Source organism: Bubalus bubalis, chromosome 2, assembly GCF_019923935.1.
Source record: "Bubalus bubalis isolate 160015118507 breed Murrah chromosome 2, NDDB_SH_1, whole genome shotgun sequence".
Lineage (NCBI taxonomy): Eukaryota > Metazoa > Chordata > Mammalia > Artiodactyla > Bovidae > Bubalus > Bubalus bubalis.
This window is the reverse complement of record NC_059158.1, coordinates 141,293,840-141,321,499: the sequence shown is the minus strand read 5'-3', so window position 1 is coordinate 141,321,499 and position 27,660 is coordinate 141,293,840. Positions and strand designations below refer to the sequence as shown.

Below are 27,660 nucleotides of genomic sequence, written 5' to 3'. Positions count from 1 at the left end.
ACTGGCCAACACAGCTTGAGTGGCATGGGTCAATGAGATCAATGAGTCAATTTTTGACGTGTCCTTTGGTCTAATTTGTTCCAGCATCCTGCTCACCTTGTCAAGGACAGTACTCCTTCTACTGTGTAAGAGGTTCGGGACTCACCACTGACAAGTTTCCCATTGACTGCTCTGTAGCAGGGCTCCTAAGGCTTCCCCTTTTGGAGGGTGAAGATGCTCATCACCATTCCTGAGCAGGCTCCCAGGTGGTGCTAGTGGTAAAGAATCCACCTGCCAATGAAGGGGTGCAAGAGATGAGGGTTCTATCCCTGGGTCAGGAAGATCTAGAGAAGGAAATGGCAGCCGACTCCAGTATTCTTGCCTGGGAAATCCCATGGACAAAGGAGCCTGGCCAGCTACAATCCATGAGGTCACAAAGAGTCAGACATGAATGAAGTGACTTAGAGCACGCAGGCAAAACCTGCAGTGCAGAACTCACGCTGGGTGCCGTGGCCTTTAGCAATCCTCTTCTAAAGCAGAGAACGCAGAGGATACAGCCTGAAAGCTGAGGCATCGGAAGCTCTCAGAAATGAGGCAGAGACTCTGACTGGTACAGCTAAAGGCCAGCACAGGCCCAGCAGGTATGGGCTGGAAGTGTTGTGGTTATTCACAGGTAAGATGCCAGAAGATGCTTTCTGAGGAGAGAGCCCACTGAGGTCACTGGGGAGGAAGTCTTCAAAGGTAACCCAGGGCGTGACTTCAGAGCACAGTTTGGATTCAACCAAGACCAAAGACCTCGAGACTATTTATTAAAAATCACTGCAGATGGTGACTGCAGCCATGAAATTAAAAGACGCTTACTCCTTGGAAGGAAAGTTTTGACCAACCTAGATAGCATATTGAAAAGCAGAGACATTACTTTGCCAACAAAGGTTCGTCTAGTCAAAGCTATGGTTTTTCCTGTGGTCATGTATGTATGTGAGAGTTGGACTGTGAAGACAGCTGAGCACCAAAGAATTGATGCTTTTGAACTGTGGTGTTGGAGAAGACTCTTGAGAGTCCCTTGGACTGCAAGGAGATCCAACCAGTCCATTCTGAAGGAGATCAGCCCTGGGATTTCTTTGGAAGGAATGATGCTAAAGCTGAAACTCCAGTACTTTGGCCCCCTCATGCAAAGAGTTGACTCATTGGAAAAGACCCTGATGCTGGGAGGGATTGGGGGCAGGAGGAGAAGGGGACGACAGAGGATGAGATGGCTGGATGGCATCACTGACTTGATGGACGTGAGTCTGGGTGAACTCCGGGAGTTGGTGATGGACAGGGAGGCCTGGCATGCTGCGATTCATGGGGTCGCAAAGAGTTGGACATGACTGAGCGACTGATCTGATCTGATTTTGTTCTCCTTCTTATTCTGCTCCCACTTGGGGGAAAAAAAACTGAATTGGAGAGATTTGTTGTAAAGTCTTCTGTCCATATAGACAGCTCCAGCTTTTCTACACCTCATTTCCTGTTCTGACATTGGAGGGTCATCTGGTGTTTCATTCACTTTTGGACATTTTTATAATGCAGCTCAGTATTTGAGTTTAAAACTCCCATACAAACTCGACTTTGAGACTGACATGCCGAACTGTGTGCCTCTGATGGTGTGGGGGGCTTTGGAGGAAGAAGGACAAGTAGGTGACGTTCCTGCCCCCAGCCTCTGGCTCAGCGGTCTGCCAGTGAACTTTACAGCACATGAGTTTCTTATGGTGTGGGAAGGTATTTCTAGCATGAGACATATCTTTGCCCCCAAAGGGTTTCTTATTAATACTGACTCAACATAGTCTCGACTAATGACTATTACATAGCATGCCAAATTCAAATATCTAAATCAAAAAAGCATTTTTTTTTTTCTGGCTAGAATTAGCAGGTTGGCTGTTTACACAGAACAAGTACAGAATAGGTAACCTTGTCTTTTTCATTACACTATAGGAAACGAGATCAATGTGCATTTCCATGTCTTGGTACACAGGACTCAGATCTTTCCTGGAGGAAGGATTCCTCTGTGAGGCAATTAGATGGTCTGAAGTGACTCAGACAGGGCATCACTGCTCTGGACCATCTTCCCTCACATTTTTATGGAAGTGTAATAAGTTCCAAATAGTAATGAAGAAAGCCACAGAAGAAAAAAGAAATTAACAAAATACTAACATTTCTTTCTATGAAAGGTATTTTGACCTGCCATATTTGTCCTCTAAAACTCTAAGCCATGGCCCAGACAGCTAAGGGAGGCACCTAAGTCCATATTTATTCCATTTATTCATTAACATTCGCTCTTACCTGAACTAGATCAATCCTGGCTTTGGTGCTTCCTGCGACTTTTAAGGTGGTGGCCACAGCCCCATCAAGAGAGCAGATGGATACCATGTGGGTGGTGGTGGAGAAGGGACTTGAGAGTTTGCACGGTGAGGCTGTGAAGAATTGACACAGTGAAAGCAGTAGTTTCCAAAAGAGAAGAGGGAAAATGTGTTTGGCTGATTATAATAGTCATTACTTTAATATATTCATATAATTAGTTCAGTATGTATGAAAGTTGGGACATCATATAAGTCATTCTGAACTTGACTATAATGACCTAAATATTCTATTACTTGGAACTAAAAAAGCCATTTCCCCCGCCAAACTATCTTGCTGAAAAATATTTCTGGAGTTGAAATGACCTCTATTTATTCCCAAGTTCTTTTCAGTTTGTCAGCTGCTACAACTGGTCAAATAAACTCATTACCCTTCAAATAATCTCTGGTTATCTGTGATCTTATAAAGACCCAGAGGATATGAAGAAGTTAAAAAGAGACCACCTTGGAGCCAAGTTATTCAATAACTTCGGCAGGATATAAACTCCATGAGTGCAGTGCCTAGGATGGGGGAAGCTTGATAGATATTGGTTGGATGAATAATGAGGATAACTGCGCATTCCTCTAAATGTTCAATCTGCTGGATTCACATGAACTTCATTGTCCCTATCAAGAGGAGAAGGAGAGAACTTGAGTTTGACCCTGACCATGGTCACCTGTCTGCCTGAGGGTTATTAAGAAGAAGGAAGAGAAGCTTTACGACCTCTCCTGGTGTCTCTCTTTTACTTTAATTCACACAAAGTCAGGAAAGGGTGAAGTATCTAAAAGACACACAAATCACAGAAAATGGAGATTTTCAAATACAACTGGAGCCTCCCAAGACCACTTCTTTTAAACAAGGAAACATATGATGACTGGAAAAGAATAAGACAACTTTGGGTGCCTGACTGACAAAAAAAAAAAAGAAAAAAGAAAGAAAGAAATCTATAGCTATTCCTTACCAAATGCCTGAACTTCCACTTCATTCATAAACTGATGATGGAATAAGCAGAAAGGATGTAGTGAGCTGGTTTTTCTGGGTAGATGTGGGACACACCCCAATGCTGTCATGACACTTTTATCCAGTTATATGAATGCAAAAATGCCAAAGTGGCAAGAATGCACACAAACAAGGTACTACTGCCCATTAAGTTTCCAAAGGCACTTTTCACATTTTTAATTTTTTTTGTATTAAAACAGAGCCCTATGTCTTCCAGGTCCTTCTCTGGATGCTGTCTTTCATTTCTTGCCTGGTTGCAGGCATAGATGTGTTTTTTTTGGTCTCCAAATCTGCCCCAGAACCAGTCTACAGGGGGCGCCTGTCTGTACATTGTGATTGAAGTGTAGGAATCAGAACCTCCAGGAGGCTGACTGTCAGCCACAATTTGGGGCTCTACTTTGGTGAATTGAGGCTATCTCTGGCTCTCCAGAGCTCCCTTCGGTCAACCCTCAGTTTCAAAGAGGGCCTGTGTAGGCAGTGATCATGTGCTCACAGTTGGCCAGGAGGCTGGCCATGGAGACCCAGGTATGACCCTCAGCTACATGTGATACTGACCAAGAGGCTGAGGGTCCCTATAAACATAAGTTTCTCAGAGTGAATCAGGTGTCCTGGAGTGGAGTTCAAAAATTCCATGTTTTAAACAGTATCTCCAGGTCATTATCCTTGCTCAAATTTAGGAACCATTGTCTTATACCATTCCATTTGTTAGACAAGCCACTTACCTTTATACTATCTATGATGTAAATGTTTTGTAACGAGACCTGATAGGAAGAAACATAAATGTTAATGCAAGTTCGTACACCCAACACGCAGTGAAGTTAAACAGAACCATCAGAATCTGCCTGCAATGCTGGAGACTGCCTGAAAGGCAGGAGATCCAGGTTCGATCCCTGGATTAGGAAAATCCCTTGGACAAGGAAATGGCCACCCATTTCAGACAGAGGATGAGATGGTTGGATGGCATCACTGACTCAACCGATATGAGTTTGAGCAAGCTCCTGGAGATGGTGAAGGACAGGGAAACCTGGCGTGCTGCAGTCCATGGGGTCGCAAAGAGTTGGACGTGACTGAGCAACTAAACCACCATCATCATGTAAGGAAATGCCCTGAAAAGACTTGAGCCTCCTCAAAGGGCTTCAGCAAAGCATTTTTAAAGGCAGGTGAGGGGGCAGTCACAAGGTCTCTGATCAGTGTGGGCACAGTTCTCTGATTGGCCGACAGTGGGGCAGCAGGGTGGTGTCACTGGGGTTAACATTATCAGTTCTTAGGCACCAGGAAGCCTGGGGCTATGAGCTCATGGCTATCAAGTAGTTCTTTCATTTGTTGGGGGGGGGGGGGTGGTAGTTTCACATCTGCAAAATAACTCAGAAAATTTGCATTAAATACTATTCTCTATCTTCAGAGAGGAGCTAAAGCAGAGACTATGGGGGAAGGCCTGTCCCCGGAAGGCCCCATAGGATCTTGTTCCGTTACATAAATGCAAGAGAGACTGCAGAGTTTTCACTTTATTTGCTTTGATTTCTCAAAAAAACAAAATGATTTGTTTTTTCCCCCCTCAGGTAGAATAATGTATTTGCTTCAGGGTCTGAAGTACTTTGAGTGACCACGGCAGAGGAAATGATTCTAAAGATTGAGGCAGTTTCCCTGTAGCTGATTGTTTCTGAATAATAAGAATATGTTTGTGAATCTTGTTTGCCTGAGGTGATCAAACATCACTGTTGGCAATTATGAAATTACGTAACACTGTATTGCATTTGGCTTTATTTTGGCAAGACACTTATTTGCTTTTGTTTCAGAGGCTAACCAAGAAGGATTTGCATTTGAAAACAACACTGGTTTCAGGAAAATAATAAAAGATTATGAAATATGGAATATACACTTTTAAAATTCTTGAGTTCACAGAGTCGAATAAAAGGGTTTTAAGGTCATATATGAGTGCAAGAGTTGGACTGTGAAGAAAGCTGAGCGCCGAAGAATTGATGCTTTTGAACTGTGGTGTTGGAGAAGACTCTTGAGAGTCCCTTGGACTGCAAGGAGATCCAACCAGTCCATTCTGAAGGAGATCAGCCCTGGGATTTCTTTGGAAGGAATGATGCTAAAGCTGAAACTCCAGTACTTTGGCCACCTCATGCGAAGAGTTGACTCATTGGAAAAGACCCTGATGCTGGGAGGGATTGGGGGCAGGAGGAGAAGGGGACGACAGAGGATGAGATGGCTGGATGGCATCACTGACTCGATGGACGTGAGTTTGAGTGAACTCCAGGAGTTGGTGATGGACAGGGAGGCCTGGCGTGTTGCAATTCATGGGGTTGCAAAAAGTCGGACACAACTGAGTGACTGAACTGAACTGAACTCTCATCACTACCTACAAACCATATTCTTTCTTTGTTCTTCACTCATATTTGAAAAGTTCAAGAAAATAAGACCTTGGCACCAGGGGACATACAGGATTATTTCAGCACCTACAGGAAAACCTTTGCACAACTCCTACCACTTTCCATTGGTCAAGAGATTCTAGAAGGCTTGCCACCACCTTAGGAGAAGGAACATGGCTGTAGATGTAAAAAATATTCACAGCCTAAAAGTTAAGTTATTGTTGTGTAGTCGCTAAGTTGTGTCTGATCCTTTTGCAATCCAGTGGACTATAGTCCTCTGAGAATTATGCTTTATTTGGAGCAAATTTTTAGGACTTCAAGCCCGGGAGAGAGTATCTCAAATAACCTGAGGGAACTACTCCAAAGAGGTGAGGGGAGGAGCCAGGTTATGTAGAAGTTTTGCAACAGAGGACAGGTAGTCTGAACATCAAGAGATTATTAATGAAAGAAAACCAGATATTCCAGAGGCTACTGGTGGCTCAACATAAAGAACAGATATCCCAAAATAAGGGGATATTGCCAACATCTGTTGGATCATCGAAAAAGTAAGAGAGTTCCAGAAAAAGATCTACTTCTGCTTTATTGACTACACCAAAGCCTTTGACTGTGTGGATCACAACAAACTGTGGAAAATTCTTAAAGAGATGGGACTATCAGACCACCTGACCTGCCTCCTGAGAATCTGTATGCAGGTCAAGAAGCAACAGTTAAAACTGGACATGGAACAACAGATTGATTCCAAATTGGGAAAGGAGAACGTCAAGGTTGTATATGGTCACCCTGCTTGTTTAACTTATATGCAGAGTACATAGTGCAAAATGCTGGACTATGAAACACGAGCTGGAATCAAGATGGCTGGGAGAAATATCAATAACCTCAGATATGCAGATGACACCACCCTTACAGCAGAAAGCAAAGAGGAACTAAAGAGCCTCTTGATGAAAGTGAAAGAGGAGAGTGAAAGATCTGGCTTAAAACTCAACATTCAGAAAACTAAGATCATGGCATCTGGTCCAATCATTTCATGGCAAATAGATGGAGAAACAGTGGAAACAGTGTAAGACTTTATTTTTTGGGGGGCTCTAAAATCACTGCAGATGTTGACTGCAGCCATGAAATTAAAAGACACTTGCTCCTTGGAAGAAAACCTATGACCAACCTAGGCAGCATATTAAAAAGCAGAGACGTTACTTTGCCAACAAAGGTCCGTCTAGTCAAAGCTATGGTTTTTCCAGTAGTCATGTATGGATGTGAGAGCTGGACCATAAAGAAAGCTGAGGGCTGAAGAATCAATGCTTTTGAACTGTGGTGTTGGAGAAGACTCTTGAGAGTCCCTTGGACTGCAAGGAGATCCAGCCAGTCCATCCTAACAGAGATCAGTCCTGAATATTCATTGGAGGGACTGATGCTGAAGCTGAAACTCCAATACTTTGGCCACCTCATGCGAAGAGCTAACTCATTGGAAAAGACCCTGATTCTGGGAGGGATTGGGGGCAGGAGGAGAAGGGGACGATAGAGGATGAGATGGCTGGATGGCATCACTGACTCGATGGATGTGAGTTTGAGTGAACTCCAGGAGTTGGTGAGGGACAGGGAAGCCTGGCGTGCTGAGATTCATGGGGTTGCAAAGAATCGGACACGACTGAGCGACTGAACTGAACTGATGAAATATATGTACATACATGAATCTAGAAAGTGAAATAAAATTATTCATATTATTTCAACATTTGCTTTTTTCCAAGTTATGTAGGTGTTCTATGCCTCAGCTGCCTCACCTATAAAATGGACAAAATAGTAGCAGTATCTCTCTGGGGATTTCGACAAAGATTTGAGCAGCTAATACATGTAAAGTACTTAGGATAGCACCTGGCACCTAGTAAGTTCTCAATAAATGTTAACTTGTAAAGCTTATTGCCATGATTTATTAAAATGTCCTATTAGTTTGCATTATTTTCCTCTTTTGACTATTACAAATAATGCTGCAATAAAAAACCTTGTGATCTGTCTTTGCACATTTGAGTAAGTATTTTTGTTGCATTAAGTCTAAGAACTGGAATTTTTGGGTTAAAGGAGATGCATGCTTCTAGGTCCAACTTACTTGGCTTCCAAAAAGTGCAGTAATAAAATGAATCATATGTGAGAGGGTGTCAGTTTCCCCATATCCTTCCTCAGCAGTGAGTATTATCCACACTCACCATTTTTCAAATATCTGGGGGAAATTTCAGTCCATAAGAGGCATTTCTTCTGTTATGAGATTTTTTTGTCTTGCTATACATTTAGTATTGTATTTATTCTTCTGTCCTTTGACTATTTTCTCCTATTAGGTTTTTGATTCTATCAATTTGAAGAGCATTATTATATATAATGGCCTCCCAGGTGGCTCTAGAGGTAAAGAACCCACCTGCCAATGCAGGAAATGCTGGAGATGAGGGTTCGATCCCTAGGTTGGGAAGATCCCTTGGAGGAGGAGGAAATGGCTACCCACTCCAATATTCTCGCCTGGAAAATTCCATGGACAGAGAAGCCTGGCAGGCTACAGTCCATGGGGTCACAAAAAGTTGGACATGACTGTGCACGCATGCATGCAAGATTATAAACGATGGGCATATAATATGCTATAAATGTCCAGGTATTTTATGTCAGTTTGTTAATTGTTCACTGGGGACATCATATATAGCCCTTTAATTTCAAGTATGCTGCATCCACGAGGATGCTGCTCTAACCTCACAAGCCTCCCAGTTGGCGTTTCACTTGGACCTTCTCTAGGCAGTTCTATTGTCCTGTTAGACCAGCCACTTTTGAGTGGTTCGGATGCGATACAAACAGTGGATCCTGTGTTACATGCTTTGATGAGAGGAACACACAGAGAGCAGACCGGAATCACCCCTCAGGGCTGCTCTCTGTCTGCTGGTCATCCTCCATGGGATCAGTTTGGCTGCTCTTTCACGCAGACACAGTAAAGGTATGCTTTGTGTACAACTCCACAACATTCAGCCAATTATTTCTGGTGTAATGTCTCATCCTAAGGAGTCAGATGAACTTGTTTTGTTTGTGAATGGAAGAAAGGTTACGTTCTCTACACTGTTATTTTTAGATTTCTTTAGAAGACAGTTTGTGTTTTGAACATGTGATATGGAAACCTCCACATGCTGCACACATTCCCTTCTACTCCTTCATAAGCCTCTCATCCCTAGTCCTCTAATCTTTCCCCTTCCATGTTCTACCCAGCTGGCCAAACAATTCCCTACTACCCACGAGCCCCTGTAGCCCCTCTGCTCTCCCCACCAAGTGGATGCTCAAGTGCACCACCGAGCTCTTCCCCCACCGTGTCTGATGCAGGCTGTAGTGAAAACAGCACCATACCTACCTCGGAGGCACAGCCCGAGCCCACCCACTCATGAACCAAGCTCAGACTCTCCCTTTTCTGTCCGTTTGTCATAAGGAGTCTCTCACTTCACCACGTAGCCACAGGGATTTCTGGGAGACATGCTGACGCAACAGTAGTGGGTTAGGTGGTCTGGGTTCCCTGCAGCTGGCTTGTTCCTGCCATTCCTGCTTGTGCTTGATTCTGGATGTACTACTCTCAGCTTACCTGATTGCTTCTGGGCTTGCTGGATTGCGTTTGAACAAGATCCTTAAGTTATTGGTGTGCATTTTAAAATTAGAGAAGCACTGCTTAGTAGCAGACAGACCAAAGGATGGGTGATAGCACCTTCCAGGCAGAGGTCACGGACAGTCTCCCAAGCGCGAAAGAGAACAGGAAATGCTCGTAGCAAAAGAGAGGAGTCATGAGATACTGCTGGAGAGATAGGCAGGGAACAACAGGTCACCAAGGGCAGGCTTGCCACCCTAGGGATCTGGAGCCGCGGTGGCAGCCATGGCAGAGTTTCAGGCAAGGATGTAACATGATCATAGTGTGCGTATGTGTCTGTGTATCCAAACTCTTACATATAACTTTTGACTTTGGCTTTACTCTGCAGAATGGTTTGGAAGGGAAGCAAAACGAATGCAGGGCAAAGCTAAGGACACTACTGCAATAGTCAGCTTGAAAGTGACGGTGACTTGGAACAACATAGTTGCCATGGGAGTGAAGAGAGTGAGGGGAAGATGTAAGGTATTTCTCCCAGGTGGGCTTGACGGACTCTTGCAAGGAGAGAACAGAGAGTCTTGCATCACCCCCACCCCCTACCCCGACCCCATCCCTGCCTCTGGCTTAGCATCTTGTGGATGTCTGCGATGAAGAGATCTGTTTGGGAGCCATTAAGTTGGAGGTGATTGTGTGACTTGCAAATGGCAGGGACAGGCAAGTTGGGTTTTCAGAGCTGGACCCTGAGTGAGAGAAACCACAGGAGCGAAGGCGCCAGCAAGGGAGAGGGCGTGAGAGACGAGGCTCCCTGGGGAACCCCAGTGTCTATAGATGGGCTGGAGGAGGGGTTGGTGGAGGTACAACAGGAGAAGAGGAGAAAGAAGAAAGAGAAAACTCGGGGAAGACTGAGAAGCTGTGAGTCATAAGAATGCGCCCTCATATGATCTGTGTCATGATATTATCCAGGACGAGCCTTTAAATGTGTCAGTTTAGGTTACTTCTCTTCATTCAGATGAAAAGCCCACGTCCTCACAATGGTCTCAAGGCTCTGCATGTCTGCCCCTCCCCAGGCCTGTTCCAGGCTCGCAGGAGCCATGGTGGTCCACAGGTAGGCAGGCACCCTCCCCCCGCCACTTCCCATGCGGGTGGAACTTTGCCCACAAATGCTGATATTCGCTTCCTCCAGGTACCTGCTTGGCTCAGCCCCTCGCCAGTCTCACCTCCGGATGCATCCAGCTCAGCCTGCTCCAGGCCACCCTCACCATCCGTCAGCCTTAACCTGCTCTACTTTCAGTACGCCCTCCGCACTTGTCTCCATCACTCACACACCATAATTTAATGATATGCGCTGTTTTCTGTTCGTCTCCCTTCACTAGATTATCATCTTCACAAGGGCAAGGATCTCTGTTGACTACACTTACTGCTGTGTTCTAAGTGACTAGAACAGTGCCTGGCACATAATTGGTGCTCCATAATCATTTGTGGTACAAATGAGAAAATCCGCTCTTTAAAGGGATATAATGTAACTAAGTGTCACCATAGCAAGAATGACTTTAGTCTTTAGTCTGAGGCCACTGAAGAAGCTTTGCCATCTTACCTGCCCTGAGACAAGAGTCAAGAATTGAGAGTGTGACAGGGAGAAGGTATTCCACTCCAGCCTCTAGTCCATACGTCACTGCAGATGCTTCTGTCTGCCGTTAATGGAAACGGGGTTTTTCAATGATAATGTCTTGCTGCTGCTCAGCCCCCTTTGAGGTTTCCTGTCACTAAAGGCCATTGGGATAAGTTTCTTGTGATTCTCACAACTTCTCCATCCTTTCCACATTTTTCTCTTTCCCTTCATATGTGCTTTTTATTGAGATGCAATTCACATACCATAAAATTCACTCTTCACTGCCCCATCCCCCATGTCCCCTTAGGGCCTGGCAACTATTTCTTGTCTCTATGAATTTGCCTGTTCTGGACATTTCATACAGGTGGAATCATACAATATGTGGCCTTACATGTCTGGCTACTTTCGCTTAGACAATGTTTTCAAGGTTCATCCATATTGTAGCATGTATCAGAATTTCATTCTTTTGTATGGCTCAGTAACATTCCCTTGTGTGGCTATTTTGTTTATCACATTTTGTTATCAGTTAATAGAGTTAGATTGTTTCCACGTTGATTATTATGAATATGCTCTGAATATTTGTGCACAAGATTTTTTCTGAACATATGTTTTCAATGCTCCTGGGTATATATATAAGAGTGGTCATATGACAACTACATGTTTAACTTTTTGAGGAAATGCCAAACTATTTTCCAGAGGATCTCTACATTTTCATTCTTCCTGCCAATGGGTAAGAGTTCCAGTTGCTTCACATCCTTGCCAACACGTACTCTTATCCATCATGTTGGTTATAGCCATCCTAGTGGGTGTAAAATGATACCTCATTGTGATTTTTACTTCCTTTTTCTTCATGACTGATGAGTTTGAGCATCTTTTCATGTGCTTATTGGCCATTTAGATATCTTTAGAGAAATGTCTATTTAATTCTTTTGCTCGTTTAAAATTTGAGTTATTTATCTTTTTATTGTTGTGTTGCAAGTGTTTTAAAATATATTCTGATATTCCACACACTAGATCTTTATCAGACATATTATTTGCAAATATTTCCCCATATTCTGTGGTTCGTCTTTTCGGTTTCTCAAAGTGTCTTCCGAAGCACCAAAGCTTTTAGTTTTGATGAAGTTCAATTTATCTGTTTTTATTTTTGGTTCCATATAGTACCTGCTATCCATTCTGACAACAGATGGGGAAAGCAAATGGGGACAAGAAAATGACAACTTTACATTTCACACTAATAAAATCATTTAGAAAATTGCCTTTTACTAGACAGTATAATTTCTGTGGGTGGATGCAAGGCAACTATGAATCACATACAAATCATCATCTTCCATTCTATTTAGCTGGATGGGTCTAAGTAAGGGACAGAATAATAAAGAATATCATTGTAGAGGAAATCAGTTAGCATTTATGCCGTTTAAAATATGGTTTCTAAATTGCTTAAGCATATCTATCAGATTCTAACTAGAACATTTAAAATCAGCATCCTATAAAAGCAATACTCTGTGAAATGATATCTGAACTGTGAAAATTTGTCTTTCAGACCTATCACCCTAGAGCACTGAGACTGGATAGACTGCTTTGTTGGAAGAATCACCGCATCTTCACCAGAGGTTTGTATTTGATTCATATGGGTACACTCCAAGGAACATACGATCCAGGTTCATCTCTTGGAATCTGGAATAAAAAGACAAATTTGGATGTTTGCAACTTGGAAGATGCTTATGACATGTGAAAAAGAGCAGATTATAAAACAGGATAAAAACCACCCAGAGGGTGACCAGGACAATGAGAGAGCCAACCATGACAGCATGAGAAACATGGAGGAGTCAAGGAGAGGACCAAGGGTCAGACTGGGCAGGGCAGCCAGGAGAGTCATCTCAGGCTTGAAGCGGACAAGAGGACAGGAGGAGTCAGCGTCTGTGCTTCTCCACAGTGAAGAGGTGATTCCCGGGGCTTTGGAAGAGCTTTACGGGGTACCGTGAAGAGCCATCACGAGAGGTTGTATAGAACAGGGCTCTCCCCTCAATTTAAGGAATAACGTGTTTATAGTCAGAGGGGTCACTCTGAATGGCATGACCTTCTCCCACAGTTAAAAATCCCATCACTGAAAATGCCCACGGAGAGTGGAGATGTTTGCTTGACCTGGGTGTTGCAGGAGGCATTCCTGCTACTGGCGGGAGGGAAAGGATCCCTCCCTCTCTGGGGTTCTCATCAGGAACTGCACAGACTCCCATGGCTTGGGTAGAGGAAGTTACGAATGTTGGGGTGGCCCATATTCTTGGCCTGGGTTTCTTGGGATCAGAGCATAGTTCCTGAACTTCTGACTAATGTGTCCTGGGAAGGGAACAAAACTAAGGAGGAGCATACAATTGCTGAATGAAGACTGAACTTTTCTTTTTAAATGGTGTAGAAATGACCCCACTGCAGGCAGGCTGCTGTCTCACTCAATTGTCTTCAGATTCCTGTCAACTTTTCTTCCATGGAAAACCACCATGGTGGGCTAACGAAACTTAGTTACAAGGACAGGGGAAACAAATCAGACTTGTTGGAGCAGAACGTACCATTTTTGTGAACTTGTCTTCACAGGCCATTCTAATCTTCTCTGGAGTCAGTGGACTGTTGAGCCTCAGTGGTCCAGGCAGGCCTCTCTCCTGTCGTGCTGCCCTTATTGCATCGTGGATGGCGAAAAACACTGAGCACCCCAGGAATACCCCAGACTCTCCCAGACCCTGGTAGGGAAACAAGTCAACTAGATTATGACTCTCTCTCTTTCTCTGTATGTGTGTATATATATATATGAATGGATGTATCTCATGTATGTGCCCATCTATGAGTACACATGTGCATGTATGCATACATTAAATATTATATATGCAACTTTTTCCTTTAATAAACTAATCCATTCTTTTAGCTCAGTATTTCTATTCTGAGGATTCCAGTGGAAGGAAATGACCCCAAAGGGAGAGAGCAGACAGAGGCATGATGCTGATTACTGGCACGAAGATGAAAAATCAGATGCAACCTGATGATAATAGTAGCTTGTGTCCACAATTTGAAGTATTTTTAAAGAAATTTATAATGTTTAATTACTTGAAAGATAAAATGTTTAATCGGGCTTTTCCCCCTATACTCCCAGAAAAAAAAACCAAAAAACCAATCAACCAAGAGATTAATGTAGCCCCTCCCTCCCGGCACAGATATCACATAAACACTCATTTATTCATGGAGCACAGCTTACCTTAGACGAATATAGGGTATTCGAGTTTTCAGAGGGAGGCAAAAAAGAAATGTGCAGCTCCATGGGGATGTCACAGATGGCAGGGATTTTATACTGGTTCGGGCCCCGGGTGTACAGGACACCCTGAGGAGAATAATTCAGTTCCTCTATTGTATAAAGTCCCATGCCTTGAATAAATGCACCTTCAATCTGAGGCAAAAAAGAAAAATTCCATACATGAGAAAATACAGCCAATAGCAGCATCTCAACTTCATGCTGTTTGCCTGAATTTTAAAAATGTAGTTTAAGAGGGTTCTTTGCATATTTTGGAGCCTGTCTCTGAAAGTTTCCTTACAAGTTCACTTTAGAGCATGTCTGAACATCTCTCTGAGTGCTAAGTTCAGTCAAAGAATGTGAGTTTGAATCTCAGCCTGGCATTAAAGCTGCAGCTCCAGAAGAGCCCTCAGAGAACCCGTAGCCCAAACATCTTGATTTTTTTCTGCCTATGAGGCAGGTGAAACCCTCTCTGACAGTTTGCCCATAGACCTCAGCACCCCAGGAGAGATTCTCAAAGCTCTGGAACCCTGGCGGCTCACCCCCTACCCCTCGCTCATCAGCTGGCTGGCCTCACGTCTCTGGACTGTCTCCTCCATCGTAACATGAAGGGTTTGAACTGTGTGCTCCCTGAGCTTCCTTTACAGCTTTAAAAGGCTCCAGTTCTTAGATGTCAGCACATGGATGAAATTACCATTCCATGCAGGTTTCTGATTTCTGGGTCTTCTCTTCCCTTCCTTCCTTCCTTCCTGCAGCCACATTTTCTCCATCCTCACTTCTGTCTACTAACAGAGATGTTCTTCTCTACCACAATGTTAGAGCAGTCTTCCTAACACTCCAGACTGCTCCCCGGGCCAAGTCCCTTCCACCTGCTAAGTGAAATGCCTGTCTCGGGAGGTTTCTACCAACACAATCCTCTTTCACTCCCTGCCTCCAGCCTCGCATCCAGTCCCTGTGACACAGGAGACTGCTGCCATCAGCTTATCCTCACTGCCAGCCCTGAACAGAAGGTGTGCGGAATCTCAGCTCTTTCTTTAGGTTAATTCCCTCCATTTTCCTCCTACCCAGAACACCTCTTCCTGCTCATTCTTTGCCTGCTTTGACTCCTCCAATCCATAAGTTCTTCCCACTTTCCTGTCAAGGTCCTAATCAGAGGGTCCCTCAGACTACGTTCTCTATTGGAAATAGGAAGCTGAACAGCCCACTGGTGCCAAGGCAGGTGGATAAAGTGAGAGAAGCTTCCAGAGAGCATGTGACTCTCTAAAGAGGCAGCCAATAGACTTTTCCTCATGGAAAGATAGCTCCAGTGATGGCAAATTTTCTGTGTATCCAAGAGATGCTAGACATGTGAAAATTCATGTAAAACAGCTTGTAATTTTTCAATCTTGTTAATTATTTAAAATTTAAATTATAAACTATCTGTGGGCAAAATAGGCTACCCATCAGCAGCTGTGCTGTAACTCTCTGATGTTTGCTATCTCAACCCTGAAGCCAGAGCCCATCACCTTCCCCGGACTCAGCACTAAGTCCTGGATCCTACTTCTAGCCCACAGGCGTGGGGTTCATGCTGCTGCCTCTAGGCTCAGTCCTGCTCTTTCAAGGTCCCCAGTCATAAAGTGCACAGTTTTTCAAAAACTACCTACAACACCTTTGTTCCCTTCCTTTTTTTAAACAATAAGAGGTTTGAGTGCTATGGCTGTCCTGAACAGAAAGATTCTGACTAAACGGAGAGAAGAAGAAAATGATGGGCGGGCTTTCCTAGTGGCTCAGTTGATAAAGAATCCATGTGCAATGCAGGAGACCACCTGTAGTCCAGGAGACCCGGGTTTGCTCCCTGGGTCAGAAAGATCCCCTGGAGAGGGAAATGCACCCCACTCCACTATTCTTGCCTGGGAAATCCCATGGACAGAGGAGCCTGGTGGACTACAGTCCATGGGGTTGCAAAGAGTCAGACATTACTGAGTGATTCACACACACACACACCAAACACAAGAAGATGATGAATCGGGGACTTCTAGGTTGGGCCAGTAGCTGAGACTCCACCCTCCCAATGCAGGGGACCCAGGTTTGTTCCCTGGCCAGGGAACTAGACCCTGCATGCTGCAACTAAAGATCCCACATGCTACAACTAAGGCCTGGAACAGCCAAATAAGAAATATTAAAAAATAAACACACACAAAAATATTGAAAACAAATAAATATATATTTTTTAAAAAGAAGATGAGGAAGCCAGTGGAATGTTTTCCTGGCAGACCCCCCAGCAGTGTTGACTTTTACAAACAAGGAGAGAGGAACATTAGTTCCACATACCTGGCCTGCATCAAGGGCTGGATTTATACTGTAGCCAATATCCATGACAATGTCTGTTCTGATGTTCTAGTAATTAAAAACAAGTCAAAATGTTTAGTTTCATGAATACAACTTGGGAAGACAAAGTTGAGACACATTATATTTCAGGAAAAAGAAGCAACAAAGTTTATTATGTATAACTTCAAAGTTATATAAAGACTCATGCAGCTTAAGTAGTCTTTTTTTTTTTTTCCTTGCAAACAACAGGAGAGGAAAATATTTACTTGGCTTTGATTCCAGCTGAGGGATGTAATGTATTCGGTTGAATCCACTACAACAAATAGAACACACGCCACAGAAAACAGGAAATGTTTATGGCCCTCCTGATCCTTGTTGCAAAACTTCCTGGCCACCACCACACTCTGCCCTCAAGAGTCCAGCTGGCCGGGTGATAGTTTCTGAATCAAGAACTCAGGGTTCATCAGCAAAAATTGCCATTTTAGATTATGAATTTTTAGAGCAGAGGAGAGACTAAATCTAACATTACAGCTTGGTAACCAAAAGTTCTCTGATAACCTACAGAGGAGGAAGAGGATAGCAGGCCCAGCCAGGCTGGCGGGGACACCTGTGCCCATTTAAGAGGCCAGGGACAGAAAGAAGAGAGGCTGCCAGTTGCTTTCTAACCATTGCACCAAGGTGATTGCTGAGCTCCTATTTCCTTTGGTAATATAGAGAAACTATCCTTCGCCAATTACGTGGTGCCTCTCTAGTGCTCAGACAGATGGAATATGTGGAAAATAAATGGATCTAGAGTTCAGCTCAAAGACCTTCCCAAACTGGTACTGACCTTATGAGCACCTGTCAGGCAGTCTACCTCAACCTCGGAACAGGCTGCTCCATAAACAAAGTATTCGAAAGGGTGGCCTTCGCCTGTCTCCCAGTTCATGTTCGCCTCATAACCCCTGGAGGAAACAGAATTTTTGAGGAGTGTTGTTAAACGATCAAGCCCCTTCATTGCAGACCACAATAAGTAAACAGACCCATAAGGAGCTGTGCCCAATTTGCACGCCCAGCAAAAACGAGAGGAGCACACTTGTGATTCAAAGATGTGCAGCACATAATATAAGGAGTAAAGCTGTGGAATGAATAAATACTTCTTTCTTTCTTATTAAACTTGTTTTGTCTGATAAAAACAGGAAACCACTCCCTGCCACTAACGCCCTAGGCTTGGAGGTTAACTGCTGATCGTTTGGATATTCATCCTATTGTTTTTGGTTTATATGGGGTCATGTAATCCTGTTGTAATCAGGCTTGGGGAATTCCAACTGGATTTAGCACCAAATACTACATCAAAGGTGCACCCTTGTCGGTTTCTCTTTCTGGCCCCAGGATTCAGCTTTCTGTAGGTGGGGTCAGGCCCCCTGGCTCTCATTCTTTGCCAGCACTCTGCATCAGGCTCCAAGGACTGCTCTGTTCCCAGCTCTTCTTAAGGACACCAAATGAATATCATGGTAGAAGAGAAGCATAGGCCAGCAGCTGACCAATACTTTCTATCCTTCTTTCCTCCTCTCCTCCTAGCCTGGAGGGGCTTACCCTGCCAGTGCCCTCAGACTCCCACAAGAACTGGCAAAGAGAGACAATCAGGTGCGACTCTCTATATCTCTCTGCCTCCTGATGGCTTTCACTCTCCATTAAATAATTTGATAGATTGCTTTCCAAAGTTTCTGAGCTCTAGTTGTTCTGCATCTTGACAACAAACACATAGATACTGTTAAATTTCTTATTTTTTTGTCAATCTAGACAATGGTATTTATCTTACTATAGATTGCACGGGGTTAACAGAAAGTACAAAATCATTTTTTGCCGGAAGTACAAACAGAAATGAAACTCTACTTTCAAATACTACTGCTGTTTTCCATAGCATATGATCAAAAGGACTATTTACCTGAAGTATCCAGTAGCTGAGAGACTAATGCTTTCATTAAAGGCAGCCTGTGCCTGGGAAAAAAAAAGAGTACAATGTGATGCAATAAAGAGTAAAGTAAGAGTCTTACTTGTTTAAAGTAAGAGTCAGTCAAGACTCACATTTTAATTTTACTTTGTGTTAAATAAAGCAATCAGGAGTAAAAACACGGAAGGACCAACATTAATTTATTCCTTTCAGCATTTTCCACCTTCTGTGGGTAATTTGTGGTTCAGTGCTTACAGGAATGGCATTTGTTCAATGCATATCACCATAATAAATGACTCGCACAGTATTTTACACTTATAGACTGGACTACTGCTGCCCACACATGTTCTGGTTGTGAAGGATTTCATCCAGTCACCTGGAAAGACTTAGCTTATTAACACGGAATATTTCAGGAAACCAAAGGTGGTCAGATGTTTAATTTTAATATCAAGTATCCATTTGGGCTTCTCTGGTGGCTCAGCTGGTAAAGAATCTGCCTGCAATGCAGGAGACCTGGGTTCAACCCCTCGGTTGGGACGATCCCCTGGAGAAGGAACACTTACGCCCTCCAGTATTCTGGCCTGCAGAATTCCATGGATGGTATAGTCAATGGGGTCTCAAAGAGTCAGAAGCAACGGAGTGACTGTCACTTTCACTGTCTGTAGTAGGCTTAGAGATGGGTACAATCTTGCTAAATTGTACCATTTACACTAAAAGTTCTCCTGACTCTGCAGTGTACACAGCTGACTAGGATAAAAAATGATGCAATTTAGGTCTGAGAAAGAAAAAGGTGAGAAGTGTAACCATCACAGAAGAAAATGGGATGGAGGGCAGCATTCCATTATGGTGGAAGAGCGACTTGCTTGCACTCCATCTTTCTCCAGTCAGACTCTCTCAGGCAGCACTGGGCAGAGGGCAGAAATAAAGATGCCCAGAAAGGATTGAGAGCGCTCATTAATATGAATTACAGAATGAGTCCTAACTCGATGGAATAGCAGGACCATTTCTAAGTAGGATTTCCCAATGTTATTTCCTCCAGACCAGTGCTTTAATGTGACTTAACATCCTAGAACTGTAGGTATGACAAATACACCCAGTCTTCAGTGGGTATCCATTCCACACCATCTGGTACTTTAAAACCCATGATTCTGAATAGTTTCCTAGTTGATCTTAGGATGTGTCTTCCTGTCCAACTAGATTGTAAGTAGATCAAAGGGAGCAGTTGAATATATACCCAAATGGCTTGGCTTTCTCTTTCTAAATGAGTGCTTATGTGACTTTTACTTTTACAGAGTGACCGTGGTATTATCTTCCAATTTTAGGAACAATAGAACCCCCCCCAAAGAAAACGGCGGAGAAGGTGATGGCACCCCACTCCAGTACTCTTGCCTGGAAAATTCCATGGACGGAGGAGCCTGGTAGGCTGCAGTCCATGGGGTCACAAAGAGTCGGACACGACTGAGCGACTTGACTTTCACTTTTCACTTTCATGCATTGGAGAAGGAAATGGCAACCCACTCCAGTGTTCTTGCCTGGAGAATCCCAGGGACGGGGGAGCCTGGTGGGCTGCCGGCTATGGGGTCGCACAGAGTCGGACACTGCTGAAGCGACTTAGCAGCAGAAGCAGCAAAAGAGAACAGATAGATTGATAGCTATTATCAAGAAAATACCTAGATTCCTTAGGAAGAAATATTAATTCTCGCTTAAAACAAAAGGAACTTTCTGTTCTCTAACAGAGAATTGTCTCAGAAGCAGGAGTTCTGCCATCATCCTATGATAAGATTTCCACATGCTGTGAGCCAAAAGCCAAAGGCCTCGATCATAATATAAGTGTAATACCTTTTAATGTGCCCTTTCCACTGATATTTGACTCACATATTTCTCTCTCACTCTCTCTACTTTTTTTTCTAACATTACACACAGAAACAGTAATTCTTACCCAATCCTTCCAAGTGCCTCTGGGATTCTTGCTGATGATGGGTTCAAGGCGTTTCAGAAGAGTCTGACAAGCATCCTAGAGATATTTTTCAGTTAACATTATGATCATAAACACCAACTTCAAAACCACATGATAAGTGACCTTACATAGGCTTATTTAAGAGGCCCATGGAACATGGAGAAGGAAGAGACCAACCTGTAAGAGGTGATGAGAAAAGTCTCATGGGGGTAGGGGTGAAGCACGAGCTAGTCTTAAAGACAGACCACCTAGGATGGGAGCCTTGTACAGCCCTGTTGAGAGCTCAGAACTTAATAGAAAAACTGTTGGCAAACTACTGGCCACCATTTGTAAGCACAGCGTGGACAGATTTATTTTGTGGGGAAGCTTTCTCTGGCTGTGGGAAGAGAGAGTGAAAGGCAATGAAACTGAGGTAGACAGACAGAGCCTTGCTATGGCCCTGGCAAGAGGCATGAGTTTGAACCAAAGCAGCCATGATACTGTTACCTGGAACCAGATAGGGAGATTTCTAAGCAGAATGGATTAGGACGTGGGGATCAGTGAGTTGTCAGGAGTGAGGGGGAAAGGGGATGGCATCTTCCACTCGGGAGAGTGGCCAGTGCTGAACACTGATTGAGCCCCCAACCTGGGGGAAGGCTGTTTTCCCCAAGAGCGGGTGGGAAGGAGACAAGAACTGGATGGATTCTCAACATCTCCTGAGCTCCAGCCTTGATGGAGTTCATGATCTAGGCCCCACTGAATGATTTTTACCTTTAGTGCCAACCCGTTGAAATCAGCCACTAGGGAAGCTCCAGAGGGATTTGTATTAGGGATGGTTTCTGTGCTTGTTCCCCGGAGGTGGATACTGGACAGTGGCATCCTTAACTCACGACTCACCACCTGGATTTTGGAAGAGATCTTTCACTTGTCTTTGGTTAGGCATAGACCTGTGCATATACCCCATGGTAGCATGTATGTGGAGCCCTCCACACCCAGCAGAGACCAGTGACAGGACCATGAGTCCCTCCAGCCACAAGAAGTCCCTCTTGTCTAAAACCCTGCAGCTGGTCTGGCCCCTGCAGCCCTGAACACACTTTATTCTTCGTTGACTTTCTTTAGCACAAAAGCACCCTAGAGAGGAGGTGAGCCCTCCAAAGTTAAGGCAGGAGGAAATGCTTTATAACTCCATCATCATGAAATCAACACCTTTGAGGCCTCTCTTACACCTCTGCACGCTGCACAGTTCTAGCAAAGCTGACTTCATCAGAGAGGAGATGCTTTATCCAGATTTCTGGAGATGCTCCAGAAAGAGAAAGGACAACGGCCTTGTTAAAGCAACAGAGCCCGCTCGAGATCCCAGAAGTAAATGGTGCCAGTGCCATTGGCCAACATAAGGACTTTGCTGGCTGTTCCATTCTTCCTTTGTGCTCAGTGATGGAGCGAAAATCATACTACTAGTCTCAGCTGCTCCCAGATTCTCTTTCCCACTAGCAGTATGGCTTAGTAGAGTTGGCAACGGCATAAGTATACAGAGCCCTCCCCGCCACTGGCTCTCAGAAGGCTGTCTGCACAAAGTGTATAGGCTTAGGACAGACAGGTTTCTGGTGGCTCAATACGGAAAACACTTAAGTCTCACCTCAGAGAGGGAAAAAGCAATGACCAGAAAATTCTCAAGCAAGTGATAACATGAAAGAAAATATATAATCAGCACCCCTATAATCAGAAAAGTGCAAATTAAAGCAATAATGAGGTAATTTCATCTATCACATTACCTAGGATTTTTTTTTTTTAACAGTCCATAACATAGAATGTTGGCTAGTGGTGTAATATGATGGATACTTACTGGAAAACGATTTGGTAATAAGTGCCAAATGATTTAAGGCTTATTCTGTGACCCAGTAATTCCACTCCTGAGAACTTATTTTCAAAAACCGCCATTGATTTGATCACAGGCTTATGGACAGAAGTGTCCACTAGAGTGTTTAACAGTTGGGGATGGTTAAGGGAATTATACATACATCCACATGCAACAAATAAATTCTTAATGACAGGAAGAAATGCTCGTTCTGTATCAAGATAGGTGGAAAAAACCAAGATACAAAATTATGCAAACAGAGTGCTTGTGGTTTTTTGACAAAGAAAAGTCAAAGTCATTGAAAAAGAAAAAAAGTCTTGAAAAACCACAAAACAGTGATTACTGCTAAGTGGTAAAAGTGTGCAGGGTTTAAAAAAAAAGTTTGCTTTTCAAATGTTTTATAATCTGTAATATTATAAGGATTATCAAAATAGAAACAGCTAAAACTTATTCTAAAATAATTGAGCCAAAAGAAAAGTGATAGTTTGGTTAGAATGATCAAATGTGCTTTATATCACCAGTTGTTCAGAGTCCTACTATAAAAATGGCGAAAAATAATGCAATGCATCAGAATTTACACATCTTTTTATTTCTCAGCAAAGTCTCAAAAAGAAAAGAAAAGAAAAGAAACCCCAGCACATTTGTTACTACATTCAAAGGAAAGCAGCAAATGATCTACAACCTTCTTTAGCAATAAGACAACCACTGCCTATTCTGCCACATTCTTTTAGGAGGGTCAGGTACAGAACTGGCTTGCTTACCCAGTTTCTGTGAAGAGCTTAGTCGTTGAGGCAGTCAAAGTTAAAGACTCCTATCCTTTTTATTTTGGAACAGAAAATGTACAACCCTCGTTTCTCCCTTATACACATATCCACAAGCACACATCTAGCTTCATCCAATGACTTGCTTTCTTACCTGAATCATTTTAGTGTGGACCCCCTGCCCCATTTCAATTCCACTATGAGTCACCAGCACAGACCCATCCAGATAAATGTGAACCAGGGCAGCAGCCTAAGCAAAAAAAAAAAAAAGAAAACAATTGCCAAGATCTTTTTGATTGATATTATCATATATCTTATCAAACAGAAGATATTTCCCCTGGGAAGTAACCCCTCCTTTCCATCTCTGCCGCAATACACACAGGCACCTCCGCCATCGCGCTGAGCAGAGCCAGGGCAAGCCGTGCAGGGCAGGGCCAGCCCGTCGCTGGATGGCTGCGACTCTGGGGCAGGTTTATGCTGCTTACGATACTATTTCCTCTGGAGGGCAATTGAGGCCCTGGTACCTTCAAAGATCCCTCTGAGCCAAGGTGGAACAATAATCTAAGTTTGGGGGTTTTGAGGGAGAGGCCATCTGTTTTAAACGCAAAATCATGTATAGATTGTTTGGGGGAGAAGGGAAAGACTTGTTTACGTGAACACATATCCCTACAGTTGTAGGTGTGTAATAGAGAAGCAAAAATAAAAATCCAAATAAGACGAGGCAGATAGATATTACTTTTTTTGCTACAAAATGTGCTGAGCCTGCCTGCAATCATCTTGGCTCAGAATTACAGGGCTTTAGAGTTGGAAAAGAACTTGGAAGCTGCCCACAGGGAGACAGAAGGAAGCCAACAGCTTACCACAGAATCAGAACACCCAGGCTCTAAGCTAAACATATTTTACAATCAATAGGAATGTGCCTTCTTGCCAAGTCTGCTTGTGCTACACTAGGGGCTATGGAGATGGCTTGGGAGACTGAGAAATCCCAAGAGACTGCAAAAAAATGTGAAAGGCTTCTTTTCTCTGAGTCTCCAGTGTAACAGCAATACTAACAGCCGCCGGTCCTAGAGAAAATGCTTCTTGTGGTTCCATTGTGGTTCAGGAGGCCTACAAGGCACGCCTTTGCAGCTGCTTCCAGGGTCAGCTGGGGAGGCGGGCGGGGGGTGGGGGGGGGTGGGGGGTGGGGTGGGGGAGGTGTCACTAAAAGCTACCAGCTAGATTTCTTAATATCTAAGCTTCTAAGCAGAGTGGTATAACGATCTGGGATTTGTAAAGGCAAGTCTTCAGAAAATTCTGGTAACAAGCTAATTTCCATTTAATGAAGCTAAAATTTTAGTAAACCTTGCATTACTCATGGGTGTGTGCTAATTCGCTTCAGTCATGTCCAACTCTTTGCGACCCCATGGACTGTAGCCCACCAGGCTCCTCTGTTCATGGGGATTCTCCAGGCAAGAATACTGGAGTGGGTTGCCATGCCCTCTTCCAGGGAATCTTCCTGACCCAGGGATTGAACCCGCATCTCTTATGTCTCCTGCATTGGCAGGTGGGTCCTCTACCACTCTAAACAACCCTGGTCAAAAGTGAAAGTTGACAAATTGCATGTCAATCACCGGATATGCCCAAGGAAAGGACTGTATTCCTAGATGGATTCTTTGCCCACCAGAAGGACTTTTATAGCCAACTGTGGGCCATGGGCCACCTGGAGAACTGCCTCTTTGCTGGCATCTGAAGGTTCACACTACTCCAGTGAACAACGCTCAGAAGCCACCATCATTCCAAGTCAGGCACTTTGACGGTGAACGTGTGCTCTGTCCACCTGGTCAGCCCCCGAGGGATGTACACAGGAAATGGGGACACAGGAGCACTTTCTCTGAGGACAAAGGCACATACACTCACTGCCCAAGGGAGAAACTTAGAACCTTAGGAAAGGCATCCTTGTCATAATAATCATGGGGAGACCCAACAGAGCAGGTTTTACTGTCTGTTGACGGGTCAGTCCTGGAAACACTGTCTTGGGCTCCTGGCCATTTTTTCTCAAAACAATAAAGATAAGGAATGATATCCTCTATAGAGTGGCCAGTGCAGGCTTCCCTGGGGGGTTGAGCACTAGACAGGGTTGCCAGCTGCAGTGGCTGCTCCTGGACTCCACTCGGGGACACTTCTCTGTACTCGGACGGAATGTAAAAACCCCTGGAAGGAAAGCCCCGTGTCCTAAGGCACCCGTGCAGAGTAACATAGAACCTCCATTAAAGTTTGATGAATGAATTGGCAACGGTATGGCCATTCAAGCTGTTCCTCAAGCTTGTAAATTCTCTATTTGGCCTCCTTGGCTCTGCAAGCGATTCAGAAGTTGCTTGTGGGTGACATTTGTAGCTGGTACGCGGGACTGAGCAACAATTACAGAGGACTCTGCATCTCTTCCCTGTGTGACCCCGTGGGCAGGGCAGCCTTTCTAGCTGAGATGCTGAGTAATTTGCCCCACGTGCTGCTGCAGTCTTCCTGGGCCACCTAAAATATCAAATTTGGTTCAGCTGAGCAGCACCACCAGCTGGTTCATTGTGAGTGCCACAGAGATAATTCCGCCAAGCCACATCTATGAAATCAGCACAACTGGCGTGCGGGAACAGATGGCTCTTCCATATCAGCTGGGAGCCTAGTCTGTGAAATTTAAGCCATCTACCAAGGACGGCTCGTGCTGGTAAAACGTGTACTCTGGTAATCCCACAGGTTCCCAAAGTGTCTCAGCCTTTCAAACGTTTGAGTTCTGCCTCTGTGCCAGGTGGGCTTCCCTGGTGGCTCAGTGGGAAAGAATCTGCCAGGAGATGCAGGAGACCTGGGCTTGATCCCTGGCTTGGGAAGATCTCCTGGAGGAGGGAATGGCAACCCACTCCAGTATTCTTGCCTGGAGAATGCCATGGGCAGAGAAGCCTGGCGGGCTACAGTCCATGGGGTCCCAAAGAGTCAGACACGACTGAGCGAACAAAAAGTTCCTGTGCCAGGTGCCATATATAGGCACTGGGAATACAGAGGTCCATTAGATACTGTGTGCGCTTCAGCGCCCCCATCTAGGAAATAAATAAACGTAGGTGAGGGGTGTTGGATGCCCTCAGCTGTCGGGAGCACAGTCCTGAGGTCAAGTCCTGGTTCTACCACTCGCTAGTTGGATGTCCTTGGGCAAGATGGTGAACCTCGTGGGCTTCAGCTCTGCCTTCTATGAAACAGAACCACACCAGCCAACAGAAAGGAGACAGCGGTTAAATCGAGTGGGAAATTGCAAATCGCTCCACCAAGGGCCGCAAATACAGAAGGGGCTCTAGTTCCCTCCTCTGTTCGGTTTTCTTCGGAACAGAGGCTTTCAGTGTACGGCTTCCGGGAAGCAGCCTGTCTGATCCCAAACTCCTCAGTTCACCTCCATGATCCAGCTGATTTAATGTTTTAAGCACATTAGCCGGTTTTCAGGGAAGGATGGGAGGGGATGGGGGAGGCCAGTGGAGCTTCTCAGCAGCCTTTGAGGACGCAACTGTGCTGCTGGCAGTTGTCTGACTTTTTCCCAACTGAGCTGAATCCCACTTCAGTTCCCATCAGAAGGTGCTATGGGAATGTGGATGGGAGAGGGTGGATGCCTGACGGTGGAGAGCTTGATGTAGCTGACAAAGCACAGCTTATGGGGCCTCTGAGACCTGAGTTCTAGCCCAGATTCCACCTTTCTCATCAGCTGTGGGACTTTGGGTAAGTTATTGAAGCTCTCGGAGCCTCAGCTTCTCATCAGTAAAGTAAAACTACAAATCTTATAGGTTGCTCTTAAGGCTGAATGAAATAAAAATCTAAAAACTTACAACATAGTAGGTGCTCAGTAATTACTGTTATTTTTTAAATCTTTTTTTTTTTTTAGAAATTTCTGATAAGGGAAATGAGACAGACCTAACCTCCTATGGAGGGCAGATATGAAGTAATGGCAGCCAAAATCACTGCTGATTGTGACTACAGTCACGAAATTAAAAGACACTTGCGCCTTGGAAGGAAAGCTATGACAAATGTAGGCAGTGTATTAAAAAGCAGAGACATCACTTTGCCGACAAGGGTCCATCTATCAAAGCTATGGTTTTTCCAGTAGTCATGTACAGATGTGAGAGTTGGAAGGCTGAGTGCCAAAGAATTGGTGCTTTCGAACCGTGGTGATGGAGAAGACTGAGAGTCCCTTGGAAAACAAGGAGATCAAACCAGTCAATCCTAAAGGAAATCAACCCTGAATATTCATTGGAAGGACTGATGCTGAAGCTGAAACTCCAACATTTTGGCCACCTGATGGGAAGAGTTGACTCACTGGAAAAGACCCTGATGCTGGGAAAGATTAAGGGCAAGAGGAGAAGGTGGCGACAGAGGATGAGATGGTTGGATGGCATCACCATCATCAATGGACATGAATTTGAACAAACTCCAGGAGATAGGGAGTTTGCTCAAACAGGGAAGCCTGGTGTGCTGCAGTCCATGGGGTTGCAGAGAGTCAGACGTGACTTAGCGACTGAGCACCACCAAAAAGGGGAGGGGCACTGAGTGCCCTGCAGTTTCCTGTTTTTACTTCACTTCCCGTTTCTACCTCACAGAATCAGAGTAGCTGAAGAGGAGTCTGAGGGGTTACTGGTGTCTAACTCTTGGTGACCCTATGGACTCCA

The 27,660-nt window shown here is 44.3% G+C and overlaps 1 protein-coding gene across 5 annotated transcripts in view; it reads right to left on the bottom strand.

Annotated features, from left to right (window-relative positions):
* Window positions 1-12,041: 12,041 nt before the first annotated feature.
* The window catches only part of AOX1 (aldehyde oxidase 1), a 69,938-nt gene continuing 54,319 nt past the window's right edge, over window positions 12,042-27,660 (bottom strand). For 4 of the 5 annotated variants that reach the window (XM_045164410.1, XM_045164408.1, XM_045164412.1 and 1 more), the window contains 9 exons: window positions 23,142-23,237; window positions 21,143-21,271; window positions 20,375-20,449; window positions 18,430-18,482; window positions 17,332-17,446; window positions 16,506-16,571; window positions 14,163-14,351; window positions 13,486-13,653; window positions 12,042-12,598 (listed from right to left, as the gene is read on the bottom strand). In XM_045164410.1, the coding sequence (XP_045020345.1) occupies window positions 12,548-12,598; window positions 13,486-13,653; window positions 14,163-14,351; window positions 16,506-16,571; window positions 17,332-17,446; window positions 18,430-18,482; window positions 20,375-20,449; window positions 21,143-21,271; window positions 23,142-23,237 (942 nt within the window). In that variant the 3' untranslated portion in view covers window positions 12,042-12,547. Of the gene's footprint in view, window positions 12,599-13,485; window positions 13,654-14,162; window positions 14,352-16,505; window positions 16,572-17,331; window positions 17,447-18,429; window positions 18,483-19,005; window positions 19,183-20,374; window positions 20,450-21,142; window positions 21,272-23,141; window positions 23,238-27,660 lie in introns of those variants that run through there. The other variant, XM_045164413.1, reaches the window with a different exon arrangement.